General features: G+C 47.0%; 1 protein-coding gene across 2 annotated transcripts in view; it reads right to left on the reverse strand.

Annotated features, from left to right (window-relative positions):
* Window positions 1–2,454: 2,454 nt before the first annotated feature.
* snd1 (staphylococcal nuclease and tudor domain containing 1) overlaps window positions 2,455–20,439 on the reverse strand; it is an 83,868-nt gene continuing 65,883 nt past the window's right edge. Inside the window, exons 18-24 of one of the 2 annotated variants that reach the window (XM_019883197.1) lie at window positions 19,472–19,613; window positions 15,427–15,550; window positions 15,167–15,236; window positions 14,166–14,279; window positions 11,407–11,610; window positions 4,026–4,070; window positions 2,455–3,217 (exon numbers count right to left, since the gene is read on the reverse strand). In XM_019883197.1, coding sequence (XP_019738756.1) covers window positions 3,152–3,217; window positions 4,026–4,070; window positions 11,407–11,610; window positions 14,166–14,279; window positions 15,167–15,236; window positions 15,427–15,550; window positions 19,472–19,613 — 765 coding nt within the window. In that variant the 3' untranslated portion in view covers window positions 2,455–3,151. Of the gene's footprint in view, window positions 3,218–4,025; window positions 4,071–10,699; window positions 11,114–11,406; window positions 11,611–14,165; window positions 14,280–15,166; window positions 15,237–15,426; window positions 15,551–19,471; window positions 19,614–20,439 lie in introns of those variants that run through there. The other variant, XM_019883198.1, reaches the window with a different exon arrangement.

Here is a 20,439-nt window from a genome sequence, read left to right on the forward strand (position 1 = left end):
GTCACAGCTAGCACGCTTCAAGTCAAAGAGTGAATGCTTCAAGACAAGGACGTCACTAATTGTTATTTTCGATCCGCACCACAATTTAGCTTTGTACGCCAAGAGCAGACTTGTCCTGTACTGCCCTCTGTAGGTGTGGAGGTTCAGTAAAAAAACTTAAATTTTGCAACGGTTGGAATGAAAAGTTCCCTCGCTACTGACTCACCTTTGACTCGTCGGACAAAATGTGCACGTTAACTTGTTTCACAAATTGTCCCCAAAGTGGACGTAAACAGCGTTGGCGTGTTTGAACAGGAAACGCAATTAGCAGCACTTAAAAGTGGTTAAAAGCGCTAAGCCCGTGTTTACCGCCAGCGCAGCTTTGTACACAAGATAGCCGCCTGCATTTGCATATGTTAATGCTAGCTAATTAGCTACGCTCTGCCGGGTATTCCCTGTTTGCCCTCACTTGGGCTTTTTCTCTTTTTTTTTTCTTGATTACAAAGAGCAAGAACTCAACCAATCATGTAAAGGCTAATACATGCGCGACAAATGGCAAGGGGGACAACTTTTAATGCCACGAAGAGACCCCTGCCACCAGTTTGCATTATGGGAAGCCAACAATCAAACCCCCCAGCCACCCCCACACGCCATGTCGTTGCCGTTGACCACCAAACCGAGTTAAACGTCTTCAGACCCGCAGGCGGACGCGCCGGCTATTTGACTTTAATGTGCGTCTGGAGTGGACAACAAGCCATCAATTTGCCTTGTTATCCTGTTAGCACCCGTCGCTATAGGAGACGGCGACGGCGGCAAATGGCGGCTAGATCAAACTCAGCGAGGGCGTTGCTGCATTTGTGTTTCATTGATTCTTCTGCGACTCGAGTACATACACACACCCACACAAAAAAAAAAAACACTTAATCATTAATTTAATATATCTGTGTGGGTTGCCGGGGAAACAAGACAAGCCGCAAAGGGGTGGGTCACGCGCTCATGCCAACGTGCACCTGTCGCCATGGCGATTGACAATTCAAAGCAGTGACTGCGGACGATGTCGTGGCTGCTGTAACTTTCTATGTTTAAAGGATTCCACCGATGGCAAACGTAACTTTTTGCCCAGTCTCCGTGGAAATTTCCTCGCGACCGCCATCATCGCCGAGGCCCTCCTGTTTCCATTCAACGCACCGCGCGCTAACCAGCCCGCTACTTTCAGCTCCTCGCCATTCGCCTTGTCAAAAGTCAATTTGTACAATGAAGGCTTATTACACCGGGTGTTGGAATGTCACGTTAAGTGGCTGAAAATGGGGTGCACGGCGCTAAATGACGGTGTGAAAGTTGGGCGGCGTCCATGTTGCCACTGTCCATTTAAAGGGACCGGCTTTTGATTGCACATTAAGTCAATTTGAATTCCGTTTTCTTGCTTTGCTTTCTTTCGAAGATGTTGACCAGAGAGACATCCCCCCCCCCCCGCCCCCACTGTTGCTTTAAGTTAAATTGCAAAAGTGCATTAAATGAAGGGAATGTTTGAAGGGAGTGGGTGTCTCGCACAGAGTGGGAGAAAGTGTGAAATTCAATTTGTCTTTTCACAGTTACACTTGGTTTGGTCTTTATGACTCTTGTCGCAAAACTTAAAAAAAAAACATGAAGATGATTCACTGTTATGTTCTTTTTTTTTTTAACAGTTTATAATTGAGCGCTATGAATTCTGCCTGGCAACGACGAGCTGGGCAAATGTGAGGGGCAGAAGAACAGGAGGCTGAGCGATGCAGTCAATCTACGTTGCTAGCTCATTAAAAATCAGTAGGTCAAGATTTCTCACCCCAACTTGCACATGAGATCGGCGTCCAATTTGGGCATCTCTCGGTGGCACCTGGAAGGAAAAGAAACATTGCGTCAGGGAGGGGGCGCTAACGCCAGACATAGCTTGTTTTTATTTGACGTACCTGCGCACGCGCGGGAGGGTGGCCCGCGTTGACACGACGCCCGGCTTCATGAATCATTTTTGTCGATGCTCGGAACCAATGTTCCATTTGGTGCAGACGGACGGGTTTATTAATTGTATTATAAGTGACTGTTACCTTGCTGAGTGTTCCGATGAGGCTGCGCTATCTTGCTTTTATTTGGGAGCTATTTTTAAAGCCAAACGGTTGTAAACATGCCATGTGGAGGGCTGGGGGGGAGGCAGCCCGTCGCTGATGTAGTGCTTCACATAAAATTGACGGCCAGTGAGCCTGATTGGTGCGTTTAGCACGGCCGCTCGTCGTCGCCGTCGTCATCACGGCATTTCACGTGAAACGGCGCATTTACTTCTACGAGGGCTCGTATTAAATGTTTATGAGTGCCGCCGCGTTTTTTTTTTTTTTTGGGGCCTGTAATGATTATTCACGGTGTTTATACTGCTGCGCCGCTAGATTTACAAGCAATCGCTTTTTAAAATAAAAGGGGTAAAAAAAAAAACATCAAAAGAAGAGGAAAGGGGTCACTTTGTTGATTTTATTGAGCTTTTTCAATAGAAGTGAGGAGATAAATGTGAGACAGAAAAGATGGCTAGCCCGCCGACGTCGCTACGTAATGGAAACTTTACAGACGAAGAGAGAAGACGGGAGAACGCCGCCGCCACATGGCGCGAGACTTTTCGACGACAAAACTTCAACGGTGCACACCATTTACACTCCCAAGACAAAACAAAGTCGCCCTTTTTGTCCCTTTTTTTTTTCGTCGCTAAATTCACCGACACGGAGAGGTTGATTAGGGAAGCAAAGTTTCAGTAATCGCCCCCCCACAAAAAAAATAAAATAAAAATAATAATACAAAAAGGAACATTTATCCTTGAAGAAGAATGATTGGAGGAGAGGCCGTCGCTCAAAAGCCGAGGAATTATCAAATTGCGCAGGAAGTGAGCGGAAAAAGCACGAGCCTCTTTTTTTTTTTTTGCCATGATGTTCACAATTTAAAAAGGAAGAGTGAGCGCTTTTGGGGTGTTTTTTGTTGTTTTTTTTTTTTTTTTTTTCTGTCCAGTCAGTCACACTCTCCCACCACAGTTGCCTCCTCCCACCCCCACGTGTCCAAGTTGGTCTTTGGAATGGCATTTATTGGATGGTTGTTTTTGTTGGTGTTTTTTTTTTTTTTTTTTCTTTGTGCGTGAAAATTATTTTCCCCCGCGTTGACATTAGCGCCGGTAGCCGAATTCGTCAGCGTCGTCAGCGCGGAAGTCTCCGTAGCGCCAAATGTTGAGCTGGTGAAAAACAACAAAAAGTTCACTTTCATTTGACCATTTCACACACAACACCGAATGACATTTTCGCTAAGAATTTGGAGAGGCGCAAGCTAGTAGTGTTTCTTTGTGTGCACGTTCCATTTTTTTTTTTTTTTTTGGTCGGATGTGTCTTTTCGGGCTGCCAGAACCTGCTTGGCTGTTAACGTTGTGATTCATAGCTAATTAGCGCCTGCGCTAATTAGCGCCAGTTATTAGAGGAGGAATCAATGAGCCATTTGTAGCATGCATGTCTTTTTTTTTTTTTTAATTCCCCCTCCCGACATAGTCTAGCGCTCCCCCGCCACGCTAGGCGGCAACCCCAAAGCAAAGTGGGCGAGCGCCCCGCCTCCGTCTAGCGCCAGGCGACGGAATAGCGCCAGGAGGAGGCGGCAGTGAGACTTTAATTTGGAAATGAACCAAAGAACACAAAACGGCAGCGTGTTCGAAGCGAGTAGTAGTCTCTTGCAAGGGCATTTAACATTTTTACTTTGATATATCATAAATGTATATGCATAATTATTTCATGGTATCATCAAATAAAAAAAATCGGCAAAAGTATATCGTTTCTGGTTATTCGAGTAGTAATGCTGTAATTTTTTCATGACCGTTTTATTTCAAAGGAATACAAATAATACGGTTGGACGCCTATGAATGAAATATTGTGAATTATGTTTTTTTTTAACATGTATGCCAACCCATAAGTTTCTATCGGTGACAGTACTTAGCAGTAGCATGTTAGTGTTAGCACAACTCTAAAAGTAGATGCAAGCAAGCAGGCCAGACTCACCCTGGCACTCTTGGCGGATTCTTGACTGTTCAGGTATTCCTTTACCTGCGGGAGGACAAAAGAAAATGCATCACGTGGGGGTTTTCCAAAAATTCCGATTGGCAAAATGGGCACCGTTCGTTGGCCCAATCGATGATGACAAGTCCATCGTAATCAAGACTTCAGCACATACAAGAGAGATTGTCCCATTCCGAAGTCCGGAGGTGTCGCGTTTGATTGATGATACGATCAAGCATCACATGCGATTAAATTCTCGCATTAGAACATTAGCCGTTATCTCCGACCGCACCTTTCACGAGGGACCCAGTTGCCGTTAGCGACGCTAACAGAGCCCGAGGTGCCTTCAAAGGATCACGACAAAATACAAACATTTAATTCAACCCCCCCCCTTTTTTTTTAAATAACTCCTGCATGTACACAAAAGCTCTCGGAATATTTCTAATTACGTGCGCGGCGGGAGCGCGGCGTTCCCGTGCTGCCGCCGCCGCCGCAACCGTTTAGCGTGAAAGGAATTGTTTGTAAGAGCGGGAAGAAAAGACGAAGATAAAGAAGATGAAGCAGTGTGGAGCATATTGACTGCTTCTGCTAGAGCAGCCTTTTAGCCTCGCTCAATGAAGCGCTCATGAGTAATAGGGAGGAAAAATAAAGGGTGGAGGGTGGGGGGCAGTGGGGGGTTAGCGAGTTAGCCTTTGAGCAGACGTGTCCTTCATCACGACGAGGCATACTTGCAGAGAACAACACTTAACACGACTACGGTTTGTTGTACTTTGTGTCACGTAAGATGGAAAACAGTTCTGCGAGGCGTCCAGATTTGCCATTGTGCTCCACCCACACACACAAAAAACAAAACAAACAAACAAACAAACAAAAAAAAAGTCTTCCAATCTTTCTTCATTTCTTAAGTCAAGAATGAAGGCAGACTCAACTTGTTTGTTTGTTTGTTTGTTGTGAGGACATACTTGCAGAGTGAGAAGACCCGATTGGACAAACTAACCCCACAAATGACAGAATTCCTCCTCCCGCTTAATGGAGGCGTCGTGTGTCTTATTATAGCAGCAGATGCGCCGGCATCGGCGCTTGTACGCTCGACACGGCGGTAACATCTGGCGCTCTTGTACTCGGACTCGAGTGCCACACCGGCTGCGCGAGTCATCCGTCAAAGCGGAGTAAAAGAGATTTGGGGTTGGGGGGGGGGGCGGAAGGGAGGCGTCAGCGGGGCCAGATGTCGCCGTAAAAGAAAAGAGCCATGCAAGCACAATAAGCGCTGATGATCCCGCCGCCGTCTTACTCGGCGGTCCCATCCGCCGACGTCAAGGATGGCCTTGCGGTATGCCGACAGCTCAGAGAATCCCGCGGCGGACCCCTTTTTTTTGCTTTCAAGGCGTTTGTTTCAAAAGCAGGCAAAATTGACGAAGAGGTGCGAAAAGAAGGGCTCATCTGGAAACGACGTACGCGGGGAACGTTCATGGAAGTGCTCTTTTGTGACTTTGCTAAAGAGCCCTAGCTTTTAATTTCTTCAGCGTCTCTACAAGTGTCAGGAAAAACGTCTTAGTTTTGGCCACTTGGAACTACCTGCCGAAGGTGCGATCGTTCCTGCAAGGCGAGTGAGAGATTGCGGCAATCACGAAGGGGAAAGCGAGAGAGAGAGAGTGCGCGCCAAGCTAGCTGTTTCGCCAATCTGGCTGGCCGATGCGCGCCGTTGTCCAGGTGGCGTTCCGATGAGTGACAAATCGGCGGCGGCTTTCTGACAGGTTGCGTGCGATCTGGTGCGTAGGATTCGCCCGGGCCTGCTTGAAAAACATCACAGCGAAAAGAAAAACACTATGCGAAAGCAGATTTTGCCAGTGACTAATCAAAGTCGCGGCGCTGAGAAGCCACTCGGCCGTGACGGGAACAATGTCGCATGTCGGGCCTCGCTCATTAACGGCGATGATGATCAGAAGCTCTGGCTGCCAGACATGAGCAGTCGATCTCCAACCAACCAAATAAAACTAAACCCCGCCGCCGCTGCTATCTCCCTTTCCTTTTTTTTTTTTCTTTTTCGCTCTCGATTGTTGTTGGTGTCCGACTGACAAGGGCTGTAGATGAAATGGCTTGGAGGTGGTTTGTTGTCGGCGCTCCCTGGGAGAGGCCTGTCAGTCACCAAGGCAGCCGCATTAATCGTGCGAGGCCTGCGGCAGGGATTTTGGGCAGCGAAGAAGCCTCCTCGGGCGAATACTTTGATATCAGCTGACCACAGCAATGTGTTCGAACCTCCATTTTAATAGAGGGACGTACCAGGGCTGCCATTTTACATCATAAGCAACATTGGGTTGTTGTTGTTTTTTGTTTTTTTTTTAACTGTAGTGTTTGAGGTGCCCTGACGGGGCCTCGCTGTTCCTCCCAGCGAGGCTGTTGGTGGGGATCAGGCGCTCTGCTGGGAATGTGCCATGACAAGCCCACCAGCATGTGCTCACACGAAGGGGGAGGGGCATATGAGAGGGAACATTCGAGACTAGTCCCCCACCTCAAGGGCACTGTGAAAATAAAAACACACAAATATGGAAGGCAGGCATTTTACATGCCGCTGTGCCCATTTTTTAAAACCTTTTTTTCCTCTACGAAGTCATAAAAATAGAAGAAGCTGTACACCACAAGTGCCCAAAGTATAACCTGGGGGTCATTTGCATAAAATGTTTGCACATGAAGTACAAGTTGAAGTGCTCCACCCACACCCCCCCCCTTTTACCTTCGTTTTTCTGTCATATAACTTGTCCTATTTGATCCTGGTTTTCGTGTGCATGCATACCGATGCACCTTCAGTAACAACTCAGTCAACAGACAAAGTTTTGACATCTGCTATATGTTTCACTTCTAGACGTGCATCCCACAGTCATGTGTGACCAAGGGTCTTTGGGGACAGAGTGGGACTATGTGTGTGTGTCTATGTGTGAGTGTGCAGTCAATAGCAGGCAAGCAGAAAATGTCCATTAAAAGCCCCCCCCTCCCATCACTAACTCGGGATTGTAAATTAGGTATTGAGCCATTGGTAGAAAGCGGTCATGCTGGCCGACATCCATGACGCACGGTGCGTGTGTGTTTGTGTGTGTGTGTGCGCGCGTGCATGCGTGTTTGGTGACGGAATGGTGGGGGTGGGGGTGGGGGACTGGTCTTGATGGGCTGTGACAGGCACTGAGGTTGAACAGCGAGGGCAGCGACCTGAAAGCCTGTCAATTGGTGTTCCGGAAACAGCTAAAAGCCATTTATAGATGACATGGTGGGCTGTGTGTCGGTCGGGAGGGGCGGCGGCGGCGGCCATGATCCACATAAACCTCGAATTTAACTCAAAGTGCACGAGTTTTTCACTAGATGATGGTCAATAAGGCGGTTCAGTGCATGGCGAAGTAACAGGTGGCGCTAGACGCTACAAGCTTAGGGCCAGTTTGGGGGGAAGGGAGAAGGAAATTAATTTGGATAAAAGGAACCCGAGAAAAGAGGGCGAAAACCAAAGCGGTTTGACAAAGTTCCCTAGATTTGAAATACAGTTTTCATGTCAACTGAAGAACACAATGTCAGAAGTCAGAACGCAAAGAAAACTAACAGGTAAACCGATGGACGCCAAATAAAGTATCGTACTCAATTAAAAGCAAAAATTGAAAAATCCAGACCATGTTTCTGAGAAATGAAAAATATATATATACTTAAGTTCACTTAATTCATTCGGGGAGAGCCAGCCTGCCTTATAAAAATATCCCGATTCCCATGTGACAAGCAGCACATTCTAGCTGTGATTAATGGAACGCGGGATCCCTGGAGGCATCCTGGCGTACGCGCACCCCCTTTTCCTCTCATTTCCTGTATGGATTCCACACATGCGCCGAACACTTCCCACCACCACCATCACTCTCCCCGCTCTGTCATTGCGTCCTGCCACGGGCCATTAGTGCAGTACGGCCGTTGCCAGGACCTCCGCGATATGCCGGGGACTCAAAGAACGACGGCGACGACAAAATCGGGAGTCGGACAATATGGCGGGAGGAGCGAGGATGGGTGTGGGACGCCATGTCTGGGCCCCCTCAAAGCTATTTACACAGATAGCGAAACGTGGGGGCTGAGTGTGAATATGTGACATTTCCCAAAGCGCATCTTGCTAATGCTATGCCAACTATCAAGAGTTCTTAATAGACATATTCACACATTTGGATGACTTCTCTTAGTAAAATCGATGTCTGTATGTATGTGTTCACTTTGGAATCTCCCCCGGTCAATGCACCGGGGCCCTTTAGTTCCACATGATTGACCATAATTGACAGAAGGACCACTGCGTCTTTGTATTGGATTCGCAATTAGCAAGGAGCGAATCATTAGCTTGTAGCGCTAATGAACTTTTGTTTGCGCTCGCAGCGGTCAACGGAGTCAAGAGATGGAATTTGTCACGGCGTTTACGAGGATCTAAAAGAAATTGCGTGGCTGCGCAGTACGATATTCGCAATAAAAGTAATTACATATAAAACGCCACACACAAATAAAATTTAACCAAGCAGATGCTAGCGGAAACAGCAGGTGCTACGACTAGCGAGGGAACCACCAGGAAGGCTTGCCAACAAATGGCACTTTTTTTTTAACTATCCATTGTGTGTCTAATTTCCCTTTATCTGAGCTTTACTTTCGTTATAATCTCCAGTGCTGAATTTCGAGACTAAAACGTTGCTGACGATGACTATGACTGAAGCGCTCTACTTGCGTCTCTCTATTCTAGCAGTGTCTGGTGTCAACAGTGCCAAGACAATTTAAGGATAGCTCAGTACATCCACTCTGCCAGAGTGAGTGGATTCATTATGTCTGTCTCTGGTCGGGTTTAAAAAAAAAAAAAAAAAAAGATGGACAGATTTAACAACTCCAGTTGCTGAGTTGACTTCACATATTTAAAAAAGTAAAAAAAGTTTTTTTTCCTCTCATTTGGCTTATCGAGTTTGGGTCACTGCTAGTTTTTTTTTTTTCGTTCCCCTGTCGATGCGCTCACACCCCTGACAAAAATCAATACGCGCTAACACTTTGAATTTAATCTACAGGAACGAAATAGAATTTGATAAATAAAAACAGCAGCTGCCACTGGCAGTTGAGTGGATCAATGATGATGCCGAACGGAGCTCCAAATCTACGCGATAATCACAATAATGGTGTCAATCGATCGTAAAGTTGCTTCAAAAACTATCAAACCTAATTAACTTGCTAGATTGATTCCACACATTGACATAACTCACCCGGACCCATATATTTATTTTTTTTTGAGTGCATTTGAAAGTCAAGAGGCCTCAGTTTGGAGAATTGTTTCAATGAGAAGAACATAAAAATAAAATAAAGTGTCACTTTTGATTGCTTTGTTCAACCGTTTGACAGGAGATTTGTATTCAAGGATCTTTCTCCCTTTCTTTCTTTTTCAGCCCATGTATCCTATTTGCGAATATTTATTTATTCTTAATTCACTTCCAACACAGCACAGTGAATGGAGTGGGGCTCCCTAGGTTGGCTAAATTAGCATGTCAATCAATACACGCGGCTTGCTGAATTGCTCACACGCGCCGGCATCCCTAGACTGGATTGATAGACACTTTTTTTTTCCCTCGCAGTGCATTTGAAGAAGTTGAGCTAAGCCTTCTCGTATAAAGCAGCTGGTGTGATAAGGCGCAGCGTGTTGGGCACTGGGCTGCTGATGCACCAAAACATGCAGGTGTAATGCGCGCTGCATCAAACGGTGTGACCGCTACATAAAAACGGAACGGCGTCCATCTGCTCGGAGCGCCGCCGCGGCAGGTGCGCAACGATGACGCGCGCCAGATGCGGGCGAGATTAATCTTTACATTAGGACGGGCCGCATCTGCTATACAGTGCGTGAACGCTAATCACACGTACGGGACATGAGTGCTATCGAGTGTACATGCTGATTCCTGATTTTGTAGGACAGCGTGGCATTTATACGTTAATCCCGCGCTTTATGAGGCGCGCACACCTCCGGGTCGCACGTCAGGAACATGAAGCCTACTTACTAGGGCACGGGTCGTTTCAGAAAAGGACTGTTTATCCTTCGCTTTCGCCGGGCGTCCGGCGTACTTATCCGTATGGCGGACAAGCGGCGTTAACCTTGAGCGCGGCAAAAACGCCGGCCCCATCTGTTACGCAATGTTTAGCACGACACATTACGACGCGTTGCCGTACTTCGGGTAATGAGCGAAGACGAGAGACAAATGACAAAAGTCACCTGAGATGAGTCTCGAGAGGGGCCGGAGAGAGGGTGGGGAATATCAACTTGAGTAGCATGAAAAGCGAAAGGAAAGGGTTGTTTTTTTTTCTGTTATTATCGGCCCGTTATTTTATATTTATAGATGTAATTAAGACATGTGAGTTGTTTTTCTGTGCAGTCTCTGTACAAACTGCCCCACACCCCCGATGCGTTCTGACTCTAACAGTGAAAATACAGCAGATTTTTGCCGCTGCACCAGAAGCAGAGCAAATAAACAAACCTAATCAGTGTTTTTGTTTTTTTTTTTTATTAGCTCCCTCTCTCGTGGGAGTCAGCGATGGCCAGCGGGTGTTGTACATCATCTGTGGGATTGACTCGTACTCCATGTAAAGCTTTCAAGTGGCATCATTTTTTTTGTTGCGCGTGTACAAAATGAGCCAGATTTTTCTTTTTTGAGCCGCAAAGCAGGGCGGAATTACGAGCGGGGCCGGCTTGATCGTCAGCATGCCGGCAACACAGCACGCGCCGGATCGGAATATTGTTTGGGGGGGGACAGAAGACGAAAGAGGTTTTCCTAGCGTTCATTACCTCCAGACCACATCATGATCCTCTGGGCACCTCTTTAGAGTCAAGAGGTCGAAACAATAATGCAAAGGGTTTGAGCGAGGCGCTTTACTACACGTGGGATCGATCAGACCCATCAGTCATAACCGTGTGCGTTTGAGCGTTTACGAGCAATTAAGACGCCTGCGGCCATATTTCTCCGGGAGCTCGCCCGTTTACATTTCTAACTAAGTGGCAGAGTGACTAATGTCGGCGGCCCTTCGCCGGCTGTAATTGCAAACATGTAATTTTTTTTTTCCTTTACCTTAATGTGCAGGAGTGGGTCCACCGGCGGGGGGAAGGAGGGGGGTGGGGATTATCTTAATGACCAGAACAGTCAATGAGCTATATGGCACCACTGGGAGAAAATGTCTGCAGCTCGTCTTTTTTTTGATGTGTGATAATAATGACGTGGATGCAAATGGGCTCATTATCGAAGCGGCAACACTCAAGAACTCAAGGGGATCGTTTGCAAGTGCACAAAAAAAAAAAAGGCAAATTCACAGTACGCTACGTTTGCGGGGAAACAAGAGTCAAGCGTGAGCATGCGACACTGACCATCTTCTGCAGGTGCTTCTCCTTGCGCACGTCCACCATGACCAGGCCCTCCTTGACCAGGCCGAGGCCCACGTCGTCCTTGGTGTCGCCGAACTGTATTGTGACGTGCGGGCAGCTGGCGCCAGAGTACTCCACGTTGAGCAGGCACTGGCTGTTGTGGATGTCGCGCACCACGCAGTCCACCACGTCGGCGCGGGCGTCCTCCTGCGGGGAACGCACGAATCACCGAAAATTCACAACAGCGGAACCATACCGAGATTTGTTCCATTCACCTGCCACCGTGTGTTTTTGGAACGTGGGAGGAACCCGGAGTACCCGGAGAAAACCCAGGGAGGCCCACGGGGAGAACGCGCAAACGCCACACAGGAACGACGGAGTCGGAATCGAACCCTGCACCTCTGCACTGTGAGGCCGGCGTGCTAACCAGTTGCCCACTGTTCCACCGAACCAAAATTATACGTCTCAAAATTCTGACCAAAAACGACAATTAAGTTTTACATTTTAGCAAGGAGATGCTAACATAGGTAGCACCTAGCGAGAGTTAACAATCAGCACATCAATGCCCAGAAAACTACTTCCAAGCGCCGTGATTGTCAGTCTTCACTTTAGTTTTAGCACATTTTAATTCTAATTGTAATTAACATTTTAATTTTCTTGGGCTAATCACGCTAACTAGCCAATGATAGCGAAATTAAAATTGTGTTCAGACACTGGAAAACAAAAACAAAGGCAAGGGAAAAAAAAAATCTGTGCTATCGCCACTTTTAGCACATCCATCTCCTCCCTCCCCCTCCTGCCCTGGTCTTGTCTCCATGGCAACCCCCTTTCAGCAAACTGCCCTTGGATATGCGCGTGCGTGCGTGCGTGCGGGCAAGGGAAGGTCGTTCGAGAGGGGCCGATTCTGAATGCGCACTCAGACAATTGATTAGGTACAACATAATGAGCTCCACTAAAATGTGCGAATGTTTAAATGACAGCGTCAATCAAACCAAAAAAAAAGAAATGGCCTCATTGAGGTATCCCTAATCAAGTGTCCAGGGTGTCAAGAATTTATTTTTAAAGCAAAGCAGGTTTATTGCACCTTTTTTTTTTGATGGGGTGGGAGGTATTTTTCTCACTTCAGCTCCTTGTAATTGGCTGCAGTGAGCTGGATGAAGGCCCGATTCGCTCAAATGGAAGCCAACTTAACAACGTGAGAGTCCAAGTGAGTTTTCAGACGTTCTCCAAATCTGATTTTACCTGTCGAAGCCAACTGTGAAAAGCTTTTTCAACATTTTTGGGGGATATTTGTTTAATTAATCAGTGGGGGTGTCACACACACAAAAACAAAAAACAGTTGCAGGAGGTTGAATGGAATGCTTGATTCATTTTTGACTCCAATTTCCGGTCTGCGAATACCACTCGAGTCTGAAAGTCGCCAGCTTACTCAAATCGAAACCGTTCACATTAAAGCACTTCTCGATGCCCGACGGTCTGATCAATGGGTAAAATATTCTCCGAACATTTAAAGTGCTTGAGGTGAAAAGCCTCTTAAAAGTCCAAATGTCGCTAACTTTAATGACTAATTAATTCACTTTTTTTGTGGTCGTTGTATAACCTTCATTTCTTTTGATTTATGAACTCGGTGCGACGTGACGGAAGCGGCTCGGACAGGCCGTTTTATTAAAAAAGAAATAAACAAATTGATTTTGTTGTACATCACCTTTACAAGCGCTCTACTTTGGTAAATTAACTGGGCCGACCGAGCGCAGCCAGTCGACAGAGTGAGCGTTGCCGTGGGAACAATGGCGGCGTCGCTGACTTTTTTCAAAAGCCCCGACCGCTTTTATTTTCTTTCCAAATACAGCAGCGCTGTTTTATTGGCGACGCGAACTATCTGCGCCCGGAAAATGGTCGCGGACGTGTACGGCTTTGCGGAGGTGAGGTTCGCACAAAAAAGAAAAAAAGATCAGGTGGGTAGCGACCTGGCTGGATGAGAGCGCCTGTCAGCTTCCACAGTGTGTGTGTGTGTGTGTGTGCGTGTTTGCGGTATAGGTGACGGCTGTGAGCGCGGCAACAGATGGGCCACTTCACCCTTCAGGAGATACCCACTCTAGGGACGAGTGACAGCATGGCTCAACACACACACACACGCATACGCACACACACACACGCACGCACGCACGCACGCACGCACGCACGCACGCACGCACAAAAAAACGCGCGCACACACACACACACACACACACACACACACACACACACACACACACACACACACACACACACACACACACACACACCAAGTGACCAAGCACATTTTGGAGACATACGCGGCGTGCCAAACGATTTATGCAAATGACGTTTGACTCTGATTTTTTTATAGTCCGTGCAAATGGCGCTCAGCATACTTTTCAAGTCATCGGTTGTTTGGGAATAATTTGGCGTTTTTATTTTCAAAGACAAAAACTTGTTTTTTTTGTGGTTGGTTGTCAAAATGCAACTGCCATCAAGACATTTTGTGGGCTGTTAAGAACTGAAACTAGTCATTTTGTGGAATTTGCAGCATGAAGAAATCGAAAGCGATTTCAACCAGAAACACCTTCACACGTCGCATTTGAACATCTTATTTGAAAGCAGCTATGCCAAATAGATGAAAAAAAAATTTAAATGCCAATATTAAGGGATGTTTATGTATCAAATGCAATATGAAATGACAATAAGTGATTTTAAAATATGGAAACGAGCAACTGTATCTTACTGTATCAACTGTTACTTACGTCCTGCGGCACCTGGATGTAGGCGAAGGCGTACTCGGTGGCCTGCGCCGGCAGCGTTCTGGTGCTGAAGGCGGGCGGGATGGCGGCGAGGCGGGTGCACGGCACGGTTTCTCTCTGGCAACAAACAGAGATTTGATTGGGGTTTATTATCGTCGTTTGTGTCGAGCTTTCCCAGTTTAGGACCGATGTCAACTGGGGGGGGTACACGAGGCTTTTGGCAGCTGCCCGAGAGCCTGGAGTCAAGAAGCCGAACACATACAGCAACACGGCAGAGGCGTGACAATTAGCCCTGATTGCTGTGATTGTTTCTATGAAGAATTTTGAGTAAGAAAGGAGGCAGGGTTCTGAAAATAACTGTTTGTGTGAGAGGGGGGGTGGGATTTTTTCCCCCCCCTTCCACAATGGAACTGTTGCAAATGATGACAATTAGCAGCTCATGCTGTGTGCTTTTTTTTTTTTTTTTAAGTCACTTGTAATTTAGCTTTCCTTGAAAGCCGAATATTTAGCAATGCATTGATTTGAGATGCCAGTCAGAGAGACAAAATCCTGCGGAATTTCCCCGAGCACGTGCGGCTCAAAGCACCCGGGAAATTTGTTTTACTAGCCCATGAGCTCATAAAATGAACACACACGCTTAAATGTTCTCTCGAGTGGGTGACTTGAACAAGATAAGGCGGCACAGTGGAGACAATTGTGACAAAAAGCCGGACCCGAAAAAAAAGCGCCATTGAAAAGTGTGGCGCTCCATTAACGAGGCGCGGATATTAGACTAATGCGGTCAGTGCGCTGCGGAGTCAGGAGGGCCAACACCTTCAACATTTGCGACCAATCAAACGGCTGTGGATTTATTGACGTCGTATTAAGAGACTCGCGCGGCGGTTGTAAATGTCTCTTTTGAAGAAGAAGGGAAAAAAAAAGCGGGGGGGACAAAGGCGCTTTGTTGGAGTGGATGGACTGGTTGGCGAAAACACACGAAACCGGTCATCATTTCTATCACTCACGTTGCCGTAGTCGATGTAGAAGACGTGCACTTTCGCCGGCGATGCCACTTTCTCCACTCGGGCTCTGTACCTGCAGGGAAAAAAACAAAACAAAAAAAAACTTTCAGTCTGTAGACAACTCGCTGGTTTTTATGTGGGTACCACAATTGCGCCGAAATGTAAACACGCAGCCTGCGCATGTGCGGGTGTCGAGCCGGAGCTGAAAAAAATGAAACGTCAGGTGTTCTTGGTGTCCTGTTTTTTTTTATTCCGACACGTACCATTCACCATCAGCAAACTTGGCTATGCAGGAGTCGCCCCGGCGTGGAGCGTAGGCCCCTTCCACGGGGGGCTGGGCGGCGATCTCTGCTCGCATGGTGTCCATCAGAGTCTCCAGCTGGCCTCCTAGTGGGGAACACACAAGTTGATTGATCAGCCGACACACTTTGACATTTGATTGACGTACGGCAAAGCCATACTCTTGCTCCGTCCGCAGAATCGTCTGATATTGGTGTAAAATCGAATGGGAGACGGTTCTGTTTATGTAAATGATAAAGGCGCGAATGAGAGCCACAGCAGGACGTCCAGATGGAGAGCAAAATGAAGTCACTTTTCGGCTTGAGTGACAAAGCATTAAAAATAAATAAATAAATGATCCAACTCGTACTTGGGGGCGATTTTCAATATCTCAACTCTCTACATCAATTTGCGATCGAGTGAACGGTGACTAACGCCACCTCGGGGCCATAAATAGCTGCGCCTCGAGTGCGAGCTCTAACACGATTATTACAGCTGCGAGTGATACAGTCAAAGGCCGTTGACAAGCGTCGGCGCGGTTGGCCGCCTTTAACGAGACAATTTACGACCCCGCGCGCACGCTTCCAGAGATTCACTCCGGCCACTTCCCAAGTCAAGTCCTGTCACGTCTCGTCCCAACATAAATCCATCACGGTTAGTCTCACCGAGATAATCGGTTCAGTTCGTCAACTGTTTGGAAAACAAAACATGGGCGACGAAGCGGTTTGCTGAAGAGCGGCTAGACCACTGCGAAGGCGAACACAGAAAATTAGCGTGAACGCGCGTGAGATTTTGTTGCTGTTGAAACGTCTTTTCCTAAAGTCTGTGGCGCAAAAATCGACGACAAAATTTGTTTTTTTAAATCTTTGGTCGGTCAGCCCCTATTGACCACTTTTTCCCCAAACAGTGGTGCCCCCCCTACCCCCACCCCCAGGGTCGCGGTCGTGTGGCTCCATCCCATCTCGCGCTTGCTTCCTGCCGTAATGAGCCCTCAAGCCCAGGTGCCACTTGGCCCGCATTATTCACACTTCCGCCTTGTACGCTGAGCAGCTGTTCATCACCTAATGAAGCCCCCTGACCCTCCCCAGTCCTGCTCTTCAAAGCCTGGACGCCCCCCCACCACCACCACCACCACCACCATCTTTTTAATCTCAACTCTGTTGACTTGGGATATCTCCGAGGAGATTGATCACGGGAGAACCGGAGAGCCTGTTGCTCGTTGGCCTCTCTCGTCTTATTGGCATAATTTTCGAAAGTGATCTTTATATGACACGGGTCTTGCTGCAAAAAAAAAAAAAAAAAAAAGTGAGGGACTACTGTACTGTGCTGAAAAGATATCAATGATATCATCAATCATGTTATAGGAGATGACAAAAAATGTCTTTTAAGCCCTAATATAAAAAAAAAAAAAAGCTCTAACCTCACTTTCATCCATATCTCATCCTAATGGCACATTTGGCAGCAAATTCAACTCAACAAGGATGTTACAGACACAGCAACTGACATTTTTTTCCCCCGTACGTCACATTATTTTGTTTTCTCATCGATTAGACGAGTTGAAAGGTTTGCATCGGTCTGCCTTCTGCCAGATGTGCATTACGGGTGCCATTTTTTTTTTTTTTTAAATCACGACTGGATTAATCTGCCTCGAGTCAATGTTAGCCATCAAACATTGACCACGTGATTGCTGCTAAGCTGGTTTGGTGGCGCAAATTGTCCAGACTGAGCTTGATCCTCTCACTCCTTTAATTAGAACGCACTTGTTTTCGAAGTCAACATAACACTCTGCTACGACGACCACCACTTGGCGTCTTTGATAAACAGCTGATGTGGCATCCAATATTCAGACTGCGGGCGCACATGATTCCACTAACTACTTAATGGGCTATATTTGGCATGTGGCTTTTTTTTTTTTCCCTTGCCCTCTTTAATGAGGTTGAAAGTGGGGGTCGCTAATTCCTGGTTGCATGCGCCCGGAGTGGCCCGTGTCTTTGGAGTGCGCAAGGTCACAGAGATCTATGCGGGTCCCCCTCCTGACAGTAATTACATATAGCCTACGGAGAGAGGCCAACACCGGGGGAAAACCGGGGGGGTTGGAATGGCGCGATAGCTCTTTGAAGGGGAGATAATGTGTGTGGGGAGGAAAGTGAGACAATGCCAGATAAATGAGTACATTAACAGATAAAGAGCCTTCCAATGAACTGAGGATTAAGGATCACAATCCCTTCAAGCTTGCTGGCGATTTGGCGAAGAGGAAAAAAAAGAAAATGCTCTAAACGTGAAATTAATCATTTATCGAGTGTGTGTAAAGATAGCCGTGCGTGAAGAAAGCTGTACTTGTGAGTTATTAAAGGGGAATAATTAAAATAAGAAAAAAGGGGATGGAGGGCCGGGGTGGTTCAAGAGCAGAGTTGGCGAAGGGGATAAAACGATAATTTTCTCAACGTTTTCTCCAGGACGTTAGACAATCGCGAGGAAGATGAAAGCGCCGAGGTTATTTGGTGGGTCTGCACATGTCCACTCAGGTGCAAAAAAAAAAAAACAGCTGTGAGGCCTTGTCAGTTTTCTGCACAATGTTCAATACAGTGTACACTCATGCAAATTGGAGATCAGCAGCCTATCCTAGATTTTTCTTTTTATTCAACACTCCCTCCCCCAAAGCTCGCGACATGTCTATCATGAATAGACCCACAAAAAAAAAGTCTCAGTCAGACCTTGACAAAGGAACTGAATTTTCACCATAGCTTGTGTTTGGGGCAATGGTGGCAAACTTTGATGACTTGACACAAAACAAGAACATCTAAAATCTAAACTCGCCCGTGTCACTGTGCCGCAACGTCATTTATACTGCGCGGCGCTCGGCTGCTGTGATTCTACAACACCACTTTGATGTGCACTTCAAGGGCCCGCTATGACTTAATGCCGCTTTGAGCTCGCGTCAGCAAGAATGAAAGCGATCGAGAGAGGAGGAGGAGGGACGGCAGGATGAAGGGTGGAGGTTGGAGGGTCATGATTCAGTTCGCCGATGGGGATAACGCCATCAGACAAAATCTCTAAGGAAGAGTCCGTCTTTGAAGGACCCCTGAAAATAGGCAAAATGACCCTAAAATGGCGGCTTCAAACCAAAATGGCCGACCTCCCGTGTCTTTTTGAACATAGCATCTGGTGAATTTTTTTGTAGGTCTACTCATCATGGCATACATGAATTTCCAAACCATTTCAAGAGAAGACTTATAAAATATCGCCAGATTTCAAGCGCGCTCTAGCGGGCCCTAATTAGTAAAACACGTTTAAAATGTTGCACACCGTGTTTGATATTTGCGTGATGCGCAGCGTGTCACATTCATATTCAATTCTTATGCCCTGTAGCAAGTAGCGCTAAAGGCATAAGCCCCTCACTTCATTTGAAGTGCCAAGGTAGCGCACGTGGTCCTGATTTTGATCGGCTGTGTTAACACCTGGAGGGGAAGGGGGAGTGGGGGTGGCGGGTTGGGCTAGCTGTGTTAGCCGGAGGCGCAACTGGGGCTTTCAAGCTCCTCGCTTGGGCCTAAAGCGAGATGATGAAAAGATGATCGGTTGCGTGTTTGCGCTCAGAAGCGATTGGGTTATTAAAAGTGAGCAAGCACTGCTCATCCCTGAGATTGACTCATTTTAAGGAGAGCGTGACGGAAGCAACGCTTGCAAACGGCAGATAGAACGTAAACGGACCTCCTTTGGGTCGGGAGCTTCTCCAGAAATGGCGTGTGCATTTATTCACGTGAAAAACATACATCAGCCGGTGTGGATGTGCATCTGAGCGGGAACAGCAGGGATTGTCGGTTCCCCGGTCTCAAGTGACACGAGGGATGAGGGCGTGGGGGGGGGGTTGGATTCCCTTCATTGCATCGCGCTAATCAACAAGCGGCATGTCTGAGGTTGTGGGAAATTGCGGTTGATAAAAGTTGGCCTGGTGCGTAACGGCAAATAAACGGGAGGAGGAGATGCTATTGAAATTCATACAGTCAATAAAAAGGGGTACATCGCAATTACCTGTCTCTACATCCTGGGCGTACAAGTGCAGCATGTCGGTGACTTCCGTGACGTAGACCGGCTTGTATTTAGCCACGCGCTCCTTCTCCTCAGACACGTGCACAACATCCTCTTTGGGCTTCTCCTCGTAGTTGGCCCACACCTACAACACACACAGACACACACACACACACAAATATGAGATACTGCATTCCAAGTCCCTCTGCGGGCGTCAGAGTCAAGAAATGAATAATGAAAAGATGAAGGGGAATACATTCTTCATCGTGTAGTATTAGACGGCGTATAATGAATCAATTAATCGTATCACCGATTCCGAAGACTTATGACAATTGTGTGGGATCAGATGAGTCGAAATGGAGTGCATATCATTCAAAATGAAATCGATGCATGACTTCAAATATGTCTAAATTACACATGTCAAAATGACGTCTTACGATACAATCCCCCCCATCATATTCATCACGCCCTAAAATGGCTTATCATATTCAAACGAAATCTTGCTATACATCAAGACGTAGTTTGAAAAAAAAATTACAACGTCCCCGCCAAGAGTGTCAAACAGCAGCCAATGACGGCAACATTGAGAAAGCTGAGAGGAAACACTTCGCGCCTTGTCAATGAAAACGACGTCTCACTCGACACACTCGCTAAATTGTCCCACTCAACGCGTCGCGAAAAGTGATTTCATGCGCCACGGCGTGTCATAACGATGTCTTGCCATGCGAGTGTACCTAATATTGTGGACAAGGGAGCGTGAAGCATCTCAAGAGGTTGAACAAACAGAAACAACACTTTGTTTCTGCATTAGTGGAAATACAGTACGAGTGGTCTTAATTTGATTGAGGGGGGGTGGCAGGTTCCATTCTTCCCCGTATCAAGGTTTGCGTCTCTTTTGGCTTCCCAGGGACAAAAAGGGAGGGCGGGAGATTCATTAGGAGGAAGTGCTTCGCCGGCGGCCACGTATCAAG

The sequence above is a fragment of the Hippocampus comes genome, unplaced genomic scaffold, assembly GCF_001891065.2.
Source record: "Hippocampus comes isolate QL1 unplaced genomic scaffold, H_comes_QL1_v1.1 scaffold38, whole genome shotgun sequence".
Taxonomy (NCBI): Eukaryota; Metazoa; Chordata; class Actinopteri; order Syngnathiformes; family Syngnathidae; genus Hippocampus; species Hippocampus comes.